The sequence below is a fragment of the Anser anser genome (assembly GCF_964211835.1).
Source record: "Anser anser genome assembly, chromosome: 1".
Taxonomy (NCBI): Eukaryota; Metazoa; Chordata; class Aves; order Anseriformes; family Anatidae; genus Anser; species Anser anser.
This window is the reverse complement of record NC_139720.1, coordinates 45608431-45629620: the sequence shown is the minus strand read 5'-3', so window position 1 is coordinate 45629620 and position 21190 is coordinate 45608431. Positions and strand designations below refer to the sequence as shown.

The 21190-nt window shown below is 43.7% G+C and overlaps 2 protein-coding genes across 9 annotated transcripts in view; one reads left to right on the top strand and one right to left on the bottom strand.

Annotated features, from left to right (window-relative positions):
- CNOT4 (CCR4-NOT transcription complex subunit 4) overlaps nt 1-21190 on the top strand; it is a 92062-nt gene that overhangs the window by 8531 nt on the left and 62341 nt on the right. The window contains exon 1 of one of the 8 annotated variants that reach the window (XM_083821213.1): nt 10520-10739. The exons of 1 other annotated variant lie outside the window; for it this stretch is intronic. The gene's annotated coding sequence lies outside the window, so the exon portion shown is untranslated. Of the gene's footprint in view, nt 1-10519; nt 10973-11188; nt 12688-15707; nt 16948-17757; nt 17980-21190 lie in introns of those variants that run through there. 6 more of the 8 variants (XM_083821210.1, XM_083821219.1, XM_083821211.1 and 3 more) reach the window with 6 other exon arrangements.
- Nucleotides 12-12982, bottom strand: LOC310892815 (uncharacterized protein; the record flags this gene model as incomplete). Its single annotated transcript, XM_083821039.1, has 5 exons — nt 12-5758; nt 6296-6394; nt 9304-9434; nt 9545-10408; nt 12931-12982. The coding sequence occupies 5 exons, from the start codon at nt 12980-12982 to the stop codon at nt 5714-5716; spliced, it is 1191 nt and encodes a 396-aa protein (XP_083677165.1). The 3' UTR covers nt 12-5713.

The following is a 21190-nucleotide window of genomic DNA, read 5'->3' as shown; positions in this document are numbered from 1 at the left end:
ACTGTCTCGTTCTAAGACACCAAGGAAAAGGTTTGCTTCTAGGTGTATTTGGAATATAACTACACAAGAACGCTAAGCTATGAGAAATACCCTAAAAATGAGGTGGCCTTATTTTTAATGAAGATTTGATTGTACATTTTGGGTGACTTAGTTTGACATTGTTTTATCCTGGCAGATGGTAAATGTATTTCAAAGTGATTTTCCAGAACTTCTGAGAAATTTGAGTGTCAATTTTGCGGTCAAGCCAGCATTATAAGAAGGCTTAATGCCTCCCTTTCACTGGAGGAGTTCAGATCACTTTTCAGGTTGTCAGAGGCTTGCTATAAGTACCCTTCCCTCTGCTTAACACATCTCCCCTACTTCCCATAAAGGTTGGAGGTGACTTTGGCAGTGTACGCCCTCAGTCTTTCTTGTTAGTGCCACTTCATTTTGCAAAATATAATTGAACTTTCACTGGATATGGAACTGGAGCCTGCCAGAGGGTCATAGAGATAATTCCACCATTCAGATGAGTAATCTGACCACCAGGTAAAGCATCTTTCTCATGTGGTCTGTTTCAGTCTTCAAGTCTCTTGGAAAAAAGCATCAGCCTCAATCAAAAGAACCAACAGAAGCACAGTCCAGGGTCCTCTACTGTCTTAGAGCTCTTGCTCAAGTAATGTAAGACTCAAATACCAATTTACTTTCTGCCTAAATCATGAAGAAATGTAACCTAAGTTCCTGCTACTTTGGAGAATTCTTGAAAGCCTGATCCATGTGTGAAAGGGGACACCGCTTTCACCAGCTCTGTGAACTTGACCAGCTATAACCTTTTTTTCCTTATGGGTGTTTTCAAACCAAGCCAATCTATATTACAAGGTTACCTTTTTTTTTTTCTCCCTGTTCTTAGCAAGAACAAAAACGTGTTTTTATTTGTATTGATCACAACCACTCTTTTAATACTTTGTTGTGGTTTTTTTTTTGCCTACTCAGATAATTCCATGAGTCATATAGCCCCAGTGCTCTCAATAGACAGATTGATCTCATCTAATAGTTACCTGTCTTTTCTCTCCATTCATGGCTCCATAAAAAAGGATCCAACAATACCATGCAGACACAGACTTGGAGAGAATTAGGGGATAGTATTAATTGTTGATATTCAGAATTAAGAGGGAAGAGTAAGGAGGCAGTTAGGAGGTTTGGTTCTGCCACCACACAGAGCTAGTGTCACCCAGTGCGACGTATGTTCTGGCATGATGCCCACATCCTTCCCAACCAAATCATGGCTGGAGTCAGCTGTGCCAGACAAAGACAGTCCTCAGCAGGCAGCCTGATTGCCAGAGCCAGTCAGCATGAGGACTGCAGAGGTAGGACAGCAGGAATCACCTTTCGGGTGACCTTCTGTCACATGTGGTGACATGAACAAAAACCCAAGCTCAGCCTTTTCCCAGCACGCAGCGGGCACACCTTACAGGTAATTGTGCTGTCAGTCTACTCTTCTGCATTCACAAGCCCTCTGCAGACTGAGCTGCCACGGCTCACGTTTAGAGCTTTTATTTAAAACAACTGCTTGGATTTCACACGTGTGAAAGCTTCAAAGAGGGTTTAAAGCAACCAGCCTTTTGAACTTGTGTGTGTTGAATTTCGTGGAGACTTCTCTCATGAACTGGTTGCTTCATGACATTTAGAGCTACTGAACTGTAAAGGCCTATAAAAGAGACAGACAAGTAATGAAAACCTAAGGTGGCTATGTTTATCCTCTTAATTCCTCAGTTATCTGAGATGAAAGGTATCAATTAAAGGTGGATGCTGTGTCATAGCTAGGTTTTCTTAAGGAATCACACTACTCAGAGTATTAGCCAAGCGCCTTCTACAGTTTGGATCATTCTGTCACATCAACAATTAGAAAGCAGCACCCAATAAAACTCAATTAGGCCATCATATTTGCTTTTGTACAGGCATACAATAGAACCATTGTTATTCTTTCAGCAGTCTTACTTTAGATTTTGAGTCCTGCATTCTGTTTCTGCTCTTTGCCTTTTCCTGAAAATAGTTGTACCTCAATAAATAGATACTGTACCTATTTAACAATTTTAAAATAAAATCCACATTGGTATTTTTGCCTACTAGATTGAGACAAGCTTGAATAAGAAGCTTGGATTTTAACTAGATCCTGAAGATGAAATGATAATACCCTCATCTTTAAGATCTCAGCTCAGACTACTCACTGTTTGCCTGTCCTGAGGTGAGACGATATGACTTCATTCTGGTGAGAAGAGGTCTGAGAGATCTCCATCTGATTTCTGTGCCTTTGAAGTTTGACAGAAATGAGTCAATGTATATGCTGCTCAGAAGAATGAGGAAAGGTATATATTATGCAGCAGGAAGAAAGTCCAGTGTCTAGATTCCTATCTGCAAAGAGGATTGAAGAGGAAGGCAACCAGCAGCTCATTTCCCTCATGTCCCTAATTTTGGCAAAGTCTCCTCACCAAAGTGGGAAGTAGCAGGCTGCCCACCTCATCTTGACGCTTTTACTCCGCTGCTTCCGTGCAGGAGAGTGAAGAAAGTGACTGCCCGCAGACCGGCTGAATGAAAGGGTTGCCTCTGAAGGGTGACAAGGCTGCCCACGTGCAGCTAGCCTTTGGCAGAGCCTCCTGTTACGCAGCACCCTGTGCATCTTGCTCTGCAGCGAATTCCCTGCTTTCTTCTCTCAGCAGACTTCATGTTACCTACCGTTCTGATTAGTCATAGCTTCACCCTGAAGTCTTTTTATAATTCATTCCAACATAATATGCCTAGGAGATTAAACATGGCAGATTCTAGATACATTTGGTAGAATCTGGTGGGTGCCCACATCTGTTTTGTATCGTCATCCTGTACCAATGTTTTCCGCAGTGTGGGCCTGATACTCGGTGTGGAAATCCTGTGTGGGAAACTTGTAGAATGAAACGATCTTTCAGAGAATGACGAGTTTTCATTGTTCTTCACAGAAATCGGAAATGTTCACCTGTTTTGGAAATCAGGCTACTTTTCTGGGATCCTATGCAAATATAAGCATCTGAAAATTTTGAAAGTTGTGGCTTTTAGATGTTATACTCTTTTATTTCCTAGTTAGGAGAGGGAGCGCTAGGAATAGACTAGAGCAAAGAACTCAGCATATCCTTCCTTCTCCACATGTCAATCCAACAACTGTGCAGTACCTTTCAAGGCCCAGCCTACAGTGCGTTTTTATAAAACAACTCCTCAGGTAAGAGCGACACAATACTTAAGCAGTGGAAGTGCTGATGGCACATCTGTGCAGAAGCTTTCCATGCAATGTTTTGGTTTCCCAGAAATGATACAAGGAGAGTAAGGAGAAGAAAAGAAAACCTTAAGTAAAAATCAGCACATGATTTGCACGGTTTAGCAAAACGTGGCTCCTGTCACAGGCTGGCTGACTGCAGCTTAAAATAACTTATTTAAGAATCAGAGGCATTTTGTCATTCCTTAAAAAAACAAGCGCTAGATTATTAGGAATAAAACAAACTGGGTCTAGTCAGGGCTTCAATTGCACGTCTGACCTGTTAACAGGAGATTTTACTATTCACGCAGTAATGTGACAATTATTTAAATGTTGCAGGGGAAAATACAGTAAACTTTGGAAATTCATAGGAGAGATACAAAGCTATATATTAAAGTAGATAAATACCTGCCATCCTTCTGGTGTCTCTGTTAAGCTGAACGCTACGGTCAGGATACCAGCCTGGTGTCTGTCCCCCCGGCAATGATCCCTGGCCTTAGCGTCCCTCAGTCTGGCCCTGTAATGCCACAGGAGGGAAGATGCTGGAGGGAAGATGGAGCAGAAGGGGAAAGAGCAGAGCAGCACCAGGCACACAGCACAGCCTTCGCTCTGTCAGCATGTCAAGCGCAGGCCATTAAGAAGAGGAAATGTCCTCTATCAGAACATAAAGGCCCAATTTCTCTGTACAACAAGCACATCCATGTCATACGGAGTCTCAGATGCAGCTCTGCCTATATGCAAGACTGATCTTATTATTCTGGGATCTCTCATTCGTCATCATTACAGTCGGGTTCCTGCAGCTTCTTAAGGAACATGCTCATATTTCTGATTAACAAATGCTTCACCTTTCCGATTTAATCTATTATTTTGGCTATCTAGCCTATCTAATCTCAGGCTCGTCTCTCTATCAGCATTATTTATACAGCACAAAATTAGCTGCAGTCGCTCACATTCCTTTGGCAAAAGGAAGTAGATCTGCCAGGAAAACTGCAAGGTTGCAGCTGGAGCTTGGCTGGTGCAATATATTTACAAGCATCAAAGTTCACCCCTGCCCCTTAGTGCAACGTCATACTTTCTTGACCGGCGAGCTCCGGCCATGCCTGGCCTGTGTAGAACATGAACTCTAACACTGCTAAAGCCTGTGGACATTCTTTTCACTAATACTTTCTGTTTGTACGGTGGCCATGGAATCAATACACAGTATAAAGTATTGCATTTTCCCAAGTCATGCACTTTTTATTTGGTCTCAGCAAATCCCATATGGCTGAGGCATTTTTATAAGAATGCAAGCAATTCTGAGCTCTGTAGAAAACGCTGAGTGCTGCTGGATGCAGGCAGAGGGCAGAAGAGGAAAAATGCATTCCTTTGAACGCACTAATATAGAAGGCAATTAAGGAATACAACAACAATGAGCAATAATTTTCTCTCGTAATGTATGTTGCGCTTTAAAGAGCAGGTGAGGACTCACTGAAAACAATAACAAGTAACATAATGAAGTCCTGCCTACACAGGGATGTTACTTCAGATGTTTTCGATGAGCTGTCTCGAGTGCATTCACAGAGATTGTTTTAAAGTGACTGGGCTTTCATTTTGCATGAATGAACCCCAGGCTCACCAGCTATAAGCTGCATCGAGCTCACAGGAGGATTCTTTCCACTCTCGCAACGATTTTCCCTCGTTGCATAACGTGATGTGGTTTATTTGCTGTCTGGCCCGAGTGCCCTCTTCTGTTACAAGATCATCTGGATTACATCTAGATGAATGCTGGTGGCTTCCTTTGCAGTTCCAGTCCCGCCAGCCAAATTCACACGCTCCCTAGAGCAGCACCTCTTTTCTTCCCGATACTGTCTCATGGGTTGTGTGTAGCACACCCAGGCCTGACTATATGATGGTGCCTCAAATACTAGGATTTGCCAAACTGAATGCAAGAGAGAGGCATTCCTGAGAGGTGGAGCAGTGCCACCATAAAGCAAACACTGGCTGCAAGAGCACAAGGGGTGTGAGCAGGATCTCCAGGACTTTTCTTTCTAAATCCCCAGAACTGGATGAGTTGGAAAAGATTTATATGTGTGAGATTGCCACTGAACCCCGGTATTGTAATGTACTCATGTGATTTACAACAGCTGTCAAATGATGTCACTTCATACAGGGCGTTGTAGAGCTAGTATTTGTTTCAAACCACTACACTGAAATGCAAAGACTGAAGTTACAAAAATGCCTTTTGAAATCCAGAGAGATGGTCAGTTTGCAAGTGCTGCTGAGGGAAATACTGCTGTCACATCCTGTATTCGATTGGAGCGCTGCATCTCCAAACCAGGTAGTATCTGGATGCCATCACTGGCGGTGGAAATGAGCTGCATGAACCACGAACCTCTCTCCACCAGTTTGGCACTGTCTTCCCCAGTGTGGTCGTTGTGGCCTTCCACAAAGGAGAATCCAATCCACGTCCCCACCTCACGCTGCTTGGCTGCGCTTCTGGCCTCGCTGCTGCTCTTCCTGCTGCTCAAACAACACGGCGGCCCAGCATGAGTTAAAGGGAAGGCAGATTGCAGGGCAGACATATTTATTGCAACAGTGGATGCAGAAAGGGAAAAAGCAATAGCAGATTTAATTTGGCTCATACGTTGCTCAAAACACTGAGCTCTTAGCTCCTTTCACGTTTTATGAGACGAATTACCAAAATTAAACATTTCAAAATGCTGAGATTATGAGACACTTATAATCAAATCTTTAGCAATATCAAATCCTTGGATTCAGGCCAATCGCTCTAAAGTCTGTTCTCTTTTAGCGCACACGATGCTGACCTGTATGTGCTACCAGAGATATTAAGGCAAAGACTGCATCCCATTTTACTATGCACAGAGCAAAGTGATGCAACCGTCTTGCTTATCTGTATGGCGTCTCTCATTTGCTTCTGCAATTGAGTTTTTTCAGCACTACTCCTCTGAGTGCATACTCCTCTGATTTATCCATCGCCTTTTTCGGTAAGACTTTTGCCTCATCTCTTGGAAATGCACTTCAAGGTAAAATCCCTACCAAGGTGCACATGTTCTGCAAATTTGAATCCTGTTCCTCTTCACCTCTCACAAGTTCAGGATCATCCCTTCTTCCTGTTCCAGAATCAGTACAGGCTTTCTATAGAACAGAGAAAAGTGAGAGGTATCTTTCTTTGTTACATGCAACCAGGTTCCCTGGAAACATCCATTTCCTAGGGAAGCCCAGACTGAAAAAGCACATGGGAATGACATACCAAATTGAGAAGAAAAAAGGCAAAGGCAAAGGCAAGGGAAAGGGAAAAGGGAAAGGGAAAAAGGCAAGGGAAAGGAAAAGGGAAAGGGAAAGGGAAAGGGAAAGGAAAGGGAAAGGGAAAGGGAAAGGGAAAGGGAAAGGGAAAGGGAAAGGAAAAGGAAAAGGAAAAGGAAAAGGAAAAGGAAAAGGAAAAGGAAAAGGAAAAGGAAAAGGAAAAGGAAAAGGAAAAGGAAAAGGAAAAGGAAAAGGAAAAGGAAAAGGAAAAGGAAAAGGAAAAGGAAAAGGAAGAAAAAAAGAAAAAAATTAAGAAAGAGAAACCTATTATCATGGGCACTGTGTTCAGTGTAGAAATGACAAATATTTGCAATTTGTCACTGGCAACCAAGGCACCATAATGATGAGGTACATGAGCCTTGCAAGCTGCTCAATGCATAAAAAACGTTTCAAAAGAGAAAAGGGGAATAGGAAGGAGAAGTCCATGGATCCTGTGAATGGATTTTAGCACAGAAGCCAGAAGGCACGAGACGAGCTGAAGGATGCTGGTGACAACTTGTGTTAGCTTGCACACAAATATCTAGATTCAGAAGAGTTTGGGACTCTTTGCTGGAAATTGTGCAGAAGGAAGCAGACCTCTGAAGAATATTAGGATGTTATATGCGTATTAGTACCTCAAGTGCACCCTGAGATTAACAAGAGTAGTGGTGACTCGCTGTAGGTCCCCATGGATTTCTGTGCCCTTTCCAGAAAGCAGGAGTGATTTCTGCTTTCATTTGCAAAGGTAGGGGCAGTTAGCACTTGCAGTGTGTTGTGCCAGAGTTAAGCTGAGTAAGTAAAGATTACCATGAAAAAATTGGCAGAGGCATCCCGAAGTTCTCATCTTTCCCTAATAACACTGATTCTTAACAAAAGCAGTAACAAAGACACATTTCTTTCATATCTTTGGCTACAACACATTCATTTTTCACCAATATATTCTCTCATTTAAAGAAGACCAGGACAAAATCCCACATCCTGCTTCCCTGAGCAGTTTGGACACCTCCTGCTTCTCTCATAGATTTTGAGCAAGACATGGTGAGCATCTGTCACTTGCAGCGAATATTGATCAGAGTGTTTGTAAGGCTCCTCCACCTGCCCTTCATTTTTCCAACAAAGCCCTTTGTTATTATTCTACTGTTACTCAGAACAGTTATATAGTTCCTTTATCCAGCACATTTGCCCAGTAAAAGGTGTCATTAGCCAGAGGAGCAGAAAGATGTCTGGGTCTCCCAGAGTGACAAAAGAAATGGCAACATCATTAACATCCATAGCAGTCCAGGGAGCAATTCTTACTGTTGGTGCAGTAAATAAGGCTGAATTTCTAAAAATCCTGTCATCAGCTATTGTATATGACTCCGCACTAATACTTGTGAACTTTCCATACTAATCGATGAGGCTCTGCAGAAGCTTGGAAAATCATCTTTTTTTTCTGTTGATGAAACCTGACTGTCAGTATGAAATACAGGTGCACACGTCCAACCGCTGCTTCCAGCACAACTCAGGAGCATCAGCTTTCCAAATCTTGAAGGATTTTCTCAGTACTAGCACACTGAAACATGCACGCGGTCTGTATTTCCAGCACACTGACAGACCAGGGTCAATCCAGCTAGCACCTGGCTGCCTGGGTGGCTGGCCAGCCCGGGGGCAATGATGCTGCACATCTCCACACCCAGAGGTGCTGCCCTGTTGGGTTTTTCTTGCCACCTATTCATCTGGCAGTCTGTGCAGATGCTTTGCAGCCTTCACCATCTTGAAGTGCTTGTGTTAAGTACTAATCATCCAAGCCAGGGGAAGTGGAGGGCAAGCCGAAAATGTAAATCCTATGGATGCACATTTGTACGCTAGCTGGTATGCATTGGTTATTTCCAAGAAAATGCATTCTTAAAAGTTTTCTTGTAGATACAGAAACAGTTTCTTAGAAACAGTCCTTCTCAGTTATCAGACCCATTTGAAACAAATGAAAAACAAACCTTTCCAAAGGTGATTAAGGTGTCAAAATGTGGCCATGTAAGTAAGAATAACCTATTGAAATAACTATGGTTACTTAAGAGCAAGAAAATAATTAAGTGAAGGACATCTTAAATCTAACAATGGCCACCTTAAATCTAAAATGGCCACATGATGGCCTACTGAATTACTCTCACAGAAGAAGTGTGCTGAAATTTGTGTTCATACAGGGCTCAGCAAAGGAGTAGGAACAGCCTATTAGCAAGGGCAAGACTCCTCAGCAGTGGATTAAAAAAACCACCAAATCCACTTAATAAACAGCCTTAACTCTGATCCATGAATCACAGCTCTTAGATATATTAGTTTCATTTTTCTTTTAGAGTCAAAGCACTTACTTTTATTCATCAGGAAGCATCGCCAGGTGTGTCACCAAGTACATTCCTTATGTAAGTTACTTACATAATAGGTACTTTTGGAACCTAATCATTTATATAGAGCTCGATATGAAAATGTGCAAAACACACACTTTTTGAGAAAGTCTATTATTTTTATATATATTCATTGGAACTTGATTATTATGTAGCTATATCTATGATGTATATGTTAGAGTTGAAGATGCAAACACGGAATTTCTCATATATACAGCTCTTTCAATTTCATTGTACGCTTTGTTTCCAAAAGAGCATTGCATTTGTGTTACACATGTCAAGACTACCAATGAAAACTATTTATTTTTATGCAGGCTTGGAGCTTGCCTATAGCCAGAAGTGGTAAAGTTAATTCATTGAGCTTGATGTTTTGGATATACTTACATCGATATAAAACTTTATACGCAGGAGGTAATGTTGGCTTGTTTTGGGAAGGAGAATAAGCGAAGCCAACACGAAGCACTGTGTTGCTAGCAGAACAGGCGTGTGGTGAGAGGCTGTATGAGTACATAATGCTTTAAGAGATAAATGTAAAGATGAAACACATCATATTGCTACATGAATCAGTTACACTGATCGGTTAAGAGCGCATTCTGCGATGACCACGGTGATGAACACCTCTCACCTAGCGACCGCTGAAGTAAGTAGAAGCCTCGGGTGGGTATTGCCGTGGCAGAAGTCCCAATAGCTCGTGCGCGGGAGATAAGCGGTGGCTGAACAGCCAGGGTGAAGCCGCAGGAGCTGGGCAGGAGCTGCCACCGGAGAGGCAGTAAAAGCGCCTTGTCTTCTTGTCTGGTAGCCGAGGTCCTGAGGGTCCTTCGTGCGCTACGGGGCTGCAGGCACAAGGAGGGGGATTTGCGGGTTGAGGTGTGACAGGCCCGCGGCCTGGGGTTTTTGGTGCCTGCGGTAGAAAGAAGGGAGCAGCAGCAACGTGGTTTTGCCTCAGTTTCTGTCAATACAGAGACCAAGGAGGCGAGTCTCCGGCGGGGCAGGGATTCTTTCCTCCGGGTTTTGCAGGAAGACGCCCCTGTCAGAGTCACTTGACAGGATTTGCCTGAATTTTGAAACTGGAGAGGGGGAACCCAGCAGACGGCTGCTGCCGCGCCTCTGGCCGCTGCCCGGGACGGGCCCCGGGCCCGAGGGGGGCCGGGGCCGAGGGGGGCCGGGGCCGAGGGGGGGGCCCCATTTTTGCGGCTCTGCGTCCCGCGGGGCCGGCCCCCCTCGGAGCCGGGGCAGAAGGCGGCGGGACGGCCCCCCCCCGAGGGGCGGCGAACGGAGCCGGGAGAAAATAATAATAATAAAAATAATAACAAAAAATTATTAAAAAATAATAACAAAACAATGCGACGGCTATGGTAGGGGAAAGGAGAAAAAAATAAAATAAAATGAAAAAAAGAGCCGGTGCGCCGGACCTGTCCGGGTTTAACGGCCAGCAACAGGTGGCTGCCACCGCAGCGGGCGGCTGCCGGGGACCCCCGGTGCGGGGCGGCTCAGCCCGGAGGGGGGCGGCGGGGGGGGGGGGGGGCGGCGGCGGCACCGGGGGCCCGGCTCGGCCCGGCCCGGCCGCCTACAAGTCCCGTGCGGCCCCGCGCCGTCGCGGCTGTTGCCGTCGCGCCCCGTCCCCGCGGCCGCCCCCCGCCGCCGCTCCCCGCCCACTGTCGGCGGCGCAAGCGCAGGGGAGGCGGCGTCCAGGGCAAGTCTCCCTAATGTAAGATGGTGGCCGGGCTGGCAGCGCAGCGCCCCGAGCTCGGAGCTTCCCCGTCCCTCGCCTGAAGGCCGTCGGAGCAGCCGCCGAAGCGCCCGGCCGGCCGCCGCCACAGGTCCCGCCCCGGGAGCGCCGCCGCGGTCGCCCCCCGCTCTCCGCTCGGCTCCCCTCGCCTTCCCTCCCCACCCTTCTCCTCCTCCTCCTTCTCCCCTCTCCTCCTTCCCCACACGCTCGCCCGCCCGCCCCCGCCGGCCCGGCAGGGAGAGAGAGCCGCGCACACGCACCGCGGGCTGGGCAGGGCCGAGCCGGGCCGGGCCGAGCCGAGCCGAGCCGAGCCGAGGAAGGCGGGTGAGTCGAGCCGCAGGCCGGGCCGGGGGAGGAAGGAGGGAGGAGGAGGAGGAGGAGGGGTGGGGGAGCCGGGCCGCCCTGCCTACGAGAGCGCCGAGGCTTCGCCGGGACGGCGCAGGCCTCAGCCCACCCCCCCGGGCCGGCCCCGGCGGTGGGGGGGACGCGGGGCGAGGCGGCGGCCGCCGCCGGGAGGGGGGCGCCGGGCACCGGGGGGAGGCCGCCGGGGGTCCCCGCCGGGGGTTGCCGGGCCCCGGAGCCTCCCCGGGCACGGGCGGCCGGCCGAGAGGGGAGCCCCGGGTTTGCGTGGAAATTTCCTCTCTTCCCCTCCTGCCTCCTCCCCGCGGCCGGGCTCCATTTGTTCTTGTGATAGGCACTTTTATTTTAATATTGGGGGGGAGAGGGAGGCAGATGGCAAATGGCAGCGTCTTGTTTTATTTTTTTCGTGTTATTTTGTACCGTCCCTGTAACCTCCTGAGATTTGCCTGTCTGTAAAATAATCGGCATGTAACTTTCCGTCTCCCCCTTGCAAAGCGCTGGAAGCCCTTTCCATTTTGTGCGTTAGCAGGAGCAAATGACAGGGCTGCGTGCGGACTCTCCTCTGACTTCCAGTGACTGTCACGGAGCTCTACCTGCCAGGCTGAAAGTGAGCTGCTGCTGTCTCCGTGTGCACGGGAAGACAGGAGGGAAAACACATGAGATCGCTTCCTTACTGTCCCAGGAAGGATTTAATAGTCCATAGCTTAGATGACTGTGTCAGTGTAGTGACACCAAATGCGTAGTTCACAGGAGCAGTAATTCTTTGGACCGTATCTTAATGTAAGCAAAAGCCATCAGCTGGTTAAAGCTGTGGAAACTCTAGGCCTGCAGATGTTCGCTTGCTCCTGCCCAAGTTTTAGAAGTTAATGTTGGCCGAGCGCATGTTTACTGAGCCCGTACAGATTCATAACGCGCTGAGCTTTAACTGTCTGTATTTCATTTTAGTTTCCAAGTGTTTCAACTTGGACATCCCTGTACTTCGACTTTGCATTCATGTAAACATGATGACTGGCATTAACAGCAGACACTTGTACAGATAGACAAATATGAGGAAGAATGAGATTCCTGCTGTCCTCCCCGTATTCCTGTTTTATTTGTTTCACAGGGAAAGCACAGCGAAGTGCGGTCTTATGAAGAGCAGAGAATAAAATAGCTGTAAGGTTTGAGGGGACGGATTGGTTTCAGCTGGCCTCCAAATACTCAAATATGCATCCAGTTTCTTCATGTCTCTCTAATAACGTAGCGGACTAGCGCATGGTCTAGGAGTCGGATGCGTTGCACCTTAAGCTTTTGGGATTCTGTGGTAGACTTTCTAATTCATAAACAAGATGAACACATGTAAGTGTTTAGAAATGCTTGGCAGTTGAACTTGGCTGAATTGCAAGCAAAGTTCATCCTAGGGGAAGGGATTGTTTTGGAAAGGGGGGAATACAATGATAAAATGATCTCTGCTTTTAACTTACTGTTTCTTCAGGTGCCGCCTCTTATTAGCTTTTTAAATGATGACTCTTGGATGATCCTAACAGCTTTCTTTCTAGAGGAAGGGTGGTGAGTGCCTTTCAGGAACAGTGCTCTCAAAATTTGTTGGTGCCTTTTCTTCAGCAAGTTTAAGAACTGCTATACGGTGCCCTCTAAATGAAATGCTGGGATTAAAGAATTTGGTCAGAGAATCTGCGCAAGTATGTGGCTTTTATTTTTTTATTAAAAATATTAATTATAAACAGATAGATGTCCTCCTATCTGTCCCTGTAGTTCAGGAAAGTTAGGATATTCTATATATAAGTGAAATGGTTTGAAATTACTCTGACCAAGATCTTGATCTCTTACCAAGCAAGGGCCCTGAAGGCTTAACCTTGACAGTTATTTCTTAAAATTTTGCCTACCTCTTTGAAATATGTACCGTCTGAAATAAACTCATTTACCTGTGCATACAAAACATGTTCTAAGTGACTGATCATAGATCAGACGAGGCATCTTAGGCCTTACATCCCTTTATCAGAGCTAAGAATTTAGTTGTCCAAGGCCTTACCACATGTTGGAAGGAAATTAATTGCTCAGGAAAACCACTAGCATCAAGAGTTCTTGAATGTTCACATGGGGAATGGTGTGTTAGGTTCTACAAACCACCTTTTGCCACACTTGTATTTGTGTAGTATTGCTATGATAATTAAGTGCATCTGTGAAAGATTGCAAAACTTATCTTGTTTTAATGTCCTGAATGTTTCTGTTCTTTAAGGTAATTTTGATGCTTTCTTTAATTTCTAGTGTGTAAATTCTGTCTACTTTGTCCTATTTTTATCAGATGGAAACAGCATGAAGAGTCAGGAATCGGTGAATAAGTAGGCATCTCTTTGGGCCCCTTCTATCTAGTTCTTGAAGAACAGACCAGTTCCTTTCAAGAGATTGGTTAAAATTTACTAACGCTTTAACAATTACAAATGCTTACCAGTCTTCGAAGTATAACAGCAGATAGTTTGGTGTGGATTAGGATGGTGCTCAGATCTTCTGGTTCTACCTGTAAGCAAACTGGGAGGGAGATACAAGTATCTAGCGGGCAATGTGAGTGTAAGCTCTGTAAGTAAAAGCATGTATACATACGTTCTTGTGCTAAACCGTTTGGATCTGTTAGGTGTATGTTTTCATCAAACTGGGTTTTGTTATGTTGTACCAGAAACTTTAATCGTATGTTTGGTTCTGTCAGATGGCATTTTTCTTGAGTGAACCTGATAGGGGGATCCTCATCCTCTTCTTATTTCAAAATTATATTAAACAGTCTACTAAATTAGTGAAAGTTCAGAAGGCATGTTTTTGACTAGCTCTGGCTAGCTGTTACTAGACTGGGTACTCCAGCCTAAAGAAAAGAATTAGTGTTTAAAATAGTGTTTGCCACATAGCACTTAAGTAATAAGGTCTGGTGTTTTTTGTGGGGGTGGGGTAGTGTGTTTTTGCTTGTTTCCCCCTGGCTGTTCTAGTATCATGGCAGATCTAAGGTCTTTCTTGTAGGGGTATTTCATTTCAGTGGGCCTTAACAGTGTTTTCTTAAACGTGTACAAAGTAGTTTATGTACGCGCTATCTTATGCACATGCTGTAACAGCATGAGGAAGCAAGAGAACGGCACCTTATCACTCCTTTTGTGTATTTTAAAACCCATCTATGTACTATATTCTTGAGCAGGAATAGGTTAGAGTTGATTTCAAAATATAATTATGTTTCAGTATTATTAGTTAGTTCATCTCTTGCTGGTTTTCAAACTGCAGAGAGGTGGGTTGGGATCAGTAAAAAGGGCTTCGTGCATCTTCTAGTCAGTGAGTTTAAAGATTGCTATAGAGTTGATGCAAATGTGCTGCTGAACTTGATGGGCATGGAGCTTAGCTCTTGGCCGGGGCTTGCTCCCAGAGCGGTGCTGCCTGCTTTTGACCAGGATCTGTTTTGTAAAGGACGATGGCAAAACTTTGGTTGTCTGCGAGTGACTTTCTTCTGCAGTCCCAGCATCAGTTTCTTCCTTGCTGCGCTCTCAAGAATTAGATGCCTAATATGAAGTAGATTTCAATTGCCTGCAGTATCTGATGTGAAATAACTGCGCTATTCCGAGCTTTGGTTGTGAGATGGAGGGCTCCCTGTTGGAGCGCGGATCGTTGGACTGTGTCCTTCTGGGGTTTGGTTTTCTTAGTCATCACAGCTTAGCAGTCCTTGATTTCTGAAATGCAAAATTGCAGCATCTTGTGTTTGATTGTAAATACTAGTTAGCAGCACTAGGATTTCCCCTTCTTTCTGTTTCAAAAGAGATGAAATGGATGGAGAAAGAACGTGTAACGATGGTATCTCCCCTTTCTTGACTTTGAATTTCTGCTAACGAATTTGGAACGGAATCACAGGAACTTTGTATGAGTGACAGGAGTAAGTACTGTGGTTTTTAAGTAGTGCTTCATCCCTGCTACTACTTCAGCACATTTTTTAGGCCTCCTTCAGGGTGGACTGCAACCTAATCTTCTGTTTTGGACTACTGAGCTCTAATCTCTTCCTTGCTGAGCAGAACGGGCATTTACTTTCCCAATATGGATATTCTTAAACAGTTTCTGCTGTGTAAAATTTGATGCAGAAAAGTAGTAAGTAAAAGGGTGGCAATCTCACTCATTGTAGGGCAAAATATGCTATATAGGAAGACCTGCTACCAGCTTCCCAGCTTAATGCAATGAACAAGTGAGAAGCTGGGCAACTTGTTTTAGGAACAGTGAGTTCAACAGATGACTTATTAGAAAGGAGGCTACACATTTGTATTTTAGTTTAAATCTACAGTTACAGCAGAAAGCTTAATACAAAACCTGTTTGAACGGTGTATATTAATTTTAAATTGCAAGATGCCTGGGCTAAGACTCATAGAGGTGTGAAATACTGTATTTGCAACCTAGGTAATGTTATTACTGCAAACCTATCTCTTATTACATGTTAACAATAACTTACCATTTAAAAAATACATATTTAACAACTTCAGTGCAGGTATTGAAGGAAATAATTCAGTGATATAGAGATATACTTTGCAATTGCTGACCTGAGGGAGTTCAAGTGATGATAAAAGTTTTGATGAAGGTGATGTGCCACATAGGTAAGCATGTGATGACTGCCATTCAGAGTTTCTGGTTTGCAGTACAACATAGAAATTAAAAAAAAAAAAGGGGGGGGGTGGGGGGGGCAGGGGGTTGGAGAAGTGCATAGTGGTAGTCACGAGATGCATGGAAAAAGTGTTCAGCTGCTTTCTTTCTTTCTCTACCTTCTCTCCAAACATAATGAGTGAAGATAGGTATATATGTAGCTGTGGCTGTACCTGTCAGTTCGAGGCCTAAAGCTTTGCTGTGATCTGCAGAAGTTACCTTGGGCTGCTGGATGATTCAGAAATAGAAACTATACCCCCCTCTCTTTGAATAGCTTCTGCTTCATTACATGTGACTTTTCTTTTAATGAAATCTAGAATTCGTCTTCAGTGTCTCATTCATAAAAAAGTATCCTCTGAGAGCTCCTAAAGTAGCATGAAAAGAAAGGCCAAAACTTGTTAGGTCAAAATCTGTGTTTATAGGTCAGCTTGTCTTGTAGATAATCTGAGTGCATCTCCCCCTGTCAGTGTGAAAGGTAGGGGCCCTGAACTGCTGGAATTAGCTAAAAGCACTAGTCCAAATGAGAGAGGGGCCCAGGAACGCTGATCCAATTTGTCTAGTGATTTAATCTTGCTGCCATTTGTCATAGAACTGCTGCTCGTCTAAAGTAGCCCACTTGCATGTGCTTCTGTTGCTTGTTAGCAAGTCCGATCCCTCTTCCTACGATGGTAAGTTTTCCTTTTACAAACTTCATCTTGGGCGAAGGGTCAAGGAAGTTGTAACTGAAGGAACCAAGTTTGAGAAATTGTAGTTTCTTGTCTTTGAAAGCTTCTTTGCCAATACTTTCATTTAGTGAAGTGTGCATTTAACATATTAATGTTGTGGCTTCACAGTTACTGGCAAACTGGTTCTGGAATATCAGGTGGTAAGTCTGAAGGCAGAGGACGATTGCTGGTGGCTTTCTTCAACATAACTGTTAGTGTGCAATAAAAATATGAAAGAATAGCTGGGAAATCTAAGGAAATACAAGCTTTGTAATCATCAAGCTGTCTTTTGCACACAGGCAGGCATCTTCTGGCTGGTTTATAGCTTTGTTTGTCTTGAGTAGTAGTGGTAACTGTAAGAAATGCTTCACTGTAGGTCCATCCTCTTGTTCACAGCAGTGTAGTGGCTTCCTGCTCTAATTGAGCTCTCTTAAAGCCATTAATTTCTTAATCATTTTGCTCGTGGTCTCATTTTGATTTAACCTTGCAGGCTTGTGATTCCCTGGAGGTGGGGCAGCAGCATACCTTGTAGGAGAACGATTGCTCTGGTTACTACTACATAAATACATAGCGCAGTGAAACTCGGTAAGAACCAGCTGTGTTGTGTGACTGTATGACTCTTTGACAGTGTTGAGAAAACACCTTGCCTCAGTTGGAAGCTGCTTGGAATTGGTTCTGTAAAGAGCAGCATCTTTTGCTGGGCTGCCAGCTAACTGCTTTCAAAGAAAGGAGGGAGCCCCTACAGCCATCTTTGTGAGGAGGCCCGCTGTGGTATTGCTGTTACTCTTTTGGGTTAGGTATGTAGAGTGTAATCCAAGCGAAGAACCAGAAGACAGGCACTGGGAATTAAAATCCTTACTTTATCTCTACTGATAATTAGTACCAGTTACTGTTTGTTGTATTTTTTTGTGTGTGCACATGTGTGTGCCCGTGCATACACTCACATACTTTACTCTATTGAGTAGAGGCAAGCCAAAATTTATTTTCTAACAAATTTCACTTGGGAGGAAGAGGTGAGAGGCAGGTTCCTTCTGGCATTTGCAATACCGTAGTCAGCCGTGCTGAGCAGCTGAGCCACTCATTGGGTGAGAGGAGCAACCAGCTGCTGCTCGTGCTGCATGCACAGTGTACGTCTGAAAGCTTGGAAGCAACTTCCATAGAAGTGCAGGGCAGCACCTTTCGATAGTATACCACTTTTTTCCTGGGACTTCAGATGGACTTGGGAAAGACATCAGTATGTGGAAGTGTATGAGAAAGGCTTGGTGTCACTCCGTGGTGTTTTACTAAATATACAGCCAGATATTGAAGAGAGCATCCCCTCAACCAGAGCCGCCATCAATATAGACGTTGGTGAGGCCTCCTTAATATTGTATTTCTCTTGTATAACTTTTCCTCTTCTTTTTAAAAAAGAAAGATTTAATAGCCACTTCTTAAGGCAGTTATTTGAATCTTGTCTGGATTCTTTTTAGTTTGCATCTCATGTGGGCTTTGCCTTCTCCGAAGGCACTGTGCTCAGCTGCTCTTGATCAGTAAGAATTTAGAGCTGCTTATTAGTTTGGGGGGTGGGAACAAACAAAACCTGTGAAGTAAAGCCACAGCATCTAAAGAATATGCTGGGCAAGTGCATTTGAACTTCTGTGCTTTTTATAGCGTCTTGCAGTCTGGCAGATTACTTTTTGGGGGATTGAATTCAGGATTTTGTACATAGCTAGTGACTCCTTAAATTCACCTGCCTGAATTAATGTACTTCCATATAGCTGAGGCAGTAGTAGAAGGAATATATCTAAAACCAGTGCTCCACACCCTCCTGAAGCTGGTGGAAACTGATACTCTGCTTTTGAGTATTTTACTGGATTGTTTCTTTTTAGACTATTAAATTGTTTTTCCCTTTCTGCACAGCCTTTTTAGAAAATGACCTGGAAAACTATGTCCCTAGGATACTTCTTAATGCTCTCCCTTTCCTTTTTTCAAAGTCAATTGTTTTTGTCTGTGACTGTCTCTAGAATTTGTTTACTACAGCTATAGGTTATCTTCAAGCCATCATATGCTCTATTCCCCATTGAGATAAAGGTACTTCCCTGAATGGAGGTGTTGATCTTTCCCAACCTTGTTGTTTACTAACAAATACATATTTCTCTGAGCAGTAGCAGCAGAAGACTGTAACTCATATACCAGACATGTGGGAGGTAGGATTTATGATCAGAGTGAATACTGCTCAAACTTGTCACCTCTGTGGATTTATAGCACTTGTATGGAGTGAGTGATAGGAAGATTCTTTCATCCTCTGAAGTTTACTCCTGCTAAGTTATATGTATGAAGTTTGGTTTGCTTTCTGAAATATAACTTATTTTTTGGAAACGCAAAACAAATATCTATGGTAAAGCTGTAGTTTACTTTGATTAGTTTTAAACGTAAGCACATGCTAGTGGTTATGCCTTGTTATTGTTAATTTGTGAGTTCTTCAAACTTTCCAGCACTTACTCCATTGGAGATGGAACCTTCACTTGAAGGCATTGATGTAAGATTGCTATCTGGAGTCTTTAAACTCGTGTGTTTAGTTAATAAAAACAAAACCCAAAAACTTGGGTAAATCAAGGTCATCCTGAATTTCTGCCCGAGAGGAATTTAACTTTTACCCTTGGGACAGTCTTCTGATTGTAGTTTCAGCCCATATTTTCGTTTGTGTATGTCTTTATTTCTTATCCTTAACTGTGTCTGCTAAAAGTGAATGGTAATTTGAGAGATAATTGATAACTTCTGAGTGGTGTTGTCTCAAATGCCTAGGCTTGTGGATCTGAGCTCCGTACTGATGTTCTTTTGTTACAGCAGTGATCTTGTTGGGTAAAGAAATGATGAATGAAGTGTCATCTTCCACTTTCTGAAAGGTACTTTTTATAGAAAAGTGCAACGTATGCTGAATGAATATTTTTTTTATTCTCTTTAGTTAAACAGAACTGAGTCAATGTCTGCCTTCAGATGATAGGACCAATAGGTCACTGGTGTTACTGGATGCTGCATTTTAGTTAGATGCACCTGTGTTCTGCCCAACTCATTTCTCTAAATTGCTAAGAGATACTGCAATATGTAGAATTATCTGCTACAGAGCTGTAGATTTTGGAGAAGACTCACCTCTTAATGCTTTCAGGGTAAAACAAGAAATAAACCCAAGGCCTAGCTTCCTTTCGCTTCAACAGTGCCATAAACTTGGATGCAGGGTGCGTGCTATATTTGCAATCAACTTTACCTTCCAGATGTACTTAAAACAATTGAGCTTTCTTGATGTATAACTTGTGCTTTTTTTCCCTCTGTTGGACTTGGCAGTTGCTAGCCACAGGGCTAGTGCTTTAACTACTTGTTTCCTCCTGAAAATGCCTAAGTATAGGTACATAAGTGTAGCTGTTGTATCCATTTAAAGTAAAAATGGCCTTTTGTATGTTAAGCTTGTACTGTAACTTCACAGTTCCACTGTAACACATGGATTTACACATTGAGACAGTTACAGTGTGCCACAGCAGTCTTTATGCTAGGGAATTCTTCTGATAAAACACTTTTCTACCTGATGCTGCAAGTTTAGGCTTTGTTCTGTGGCTCAAGCACGCTTTGTAGTTTCATTATAGTCAATAGATATACTCCATTGGGTAAAGTTAGGTACAACTTAAATGTTTGTAGGATCAAGGCATTAATTTTTAGCGTTTTGTTTTCTGCCTTGAGCTCTGTATAAATTCAGGTAGCTTCTAATGTGTTCCTGTGTTGCCTGAGGTTTAAAGTGAAAGTACAGGCAGGTTATTCATCTAATATTACTGTATCTCCAAAATGTTAAGTGTTCCTTTGCCTGTGGTTAACAACTGACTTGGCTATGCCTCTGTGGTGAGAGGTAAGCATTGTCAATATGGCCCAAGTCAGGTTTGCTTCCTTTTGCTCTCATGTGGCTGTGAAGATACCAAGAGCATAAATGGCTGAGCTGGAACCTGCAGGTGGTGACTTTGCTGTTTCTCAAGTTTTTGAATGAGATTGAAGAGACTGGCCAACTGTTTCTGCTGCTGTGTGATTTTGGGTAGCTTCTCAAGGATTCTGACTAACTTTTCAGGAGGTGCAGGGACTTAATTTATTTGTAGGAATTAAAAAACAAAAACTAGATGAGTACAGACCTTTTCTGAAATATTTATTCCCCTCTTTTTGGGAATCAAAGAAAGGAGGGGGGCTTTCCTGAGATGTGTGGAGGCCTGTAGAGAAGATTTGTTTTTCTGTTAATGAAGCTTTGCTGTTTGTTCCGGTATCCATAATTCCCCAGTCATTCCCTTGAGAAAAGGGAAAACATTTTCCTCCCCCAGGAGGTCTAAAGTAAATCTTTGGATACGACCCTTCTCCATGCCTCTTTCTCCTCTCTCTGGTATTCACTGACTTACTGGCCAAGACATGGATTTCCCAGTAGTTAACAATTCCTTACGTTACTTGTTTCACCCGAGAGTGTTGGTGTCTAAATAGCTAGTACTGTCCTGAAATATGTTGCCATTAGCCTGATGAGTAAGTTTGGAGTACGGAAAGGGTGATTTGGAAAAGGGATATTAGAAGTTTTGCTTGTGGTTATCACTAGGACAAAAACCTTCCCAGAACGCAAGCGTGCTTGTGGCTCTTCTGTTAATTTATCTCACCTTGAGTATCAGCTTATGGTTTAGATGGCAGCCTGTAGAAAGTACTCTTATTCTCCTTCATGTTATATCTTAAAGTGTGTACAACAGAGGTTTTTCTGATCTTATTTACTCGTCCCTGTGTATCCAAGTATATATTTAATCCTGTAAAACTTCTGCTCTGCTCAGCAGAACTGTCA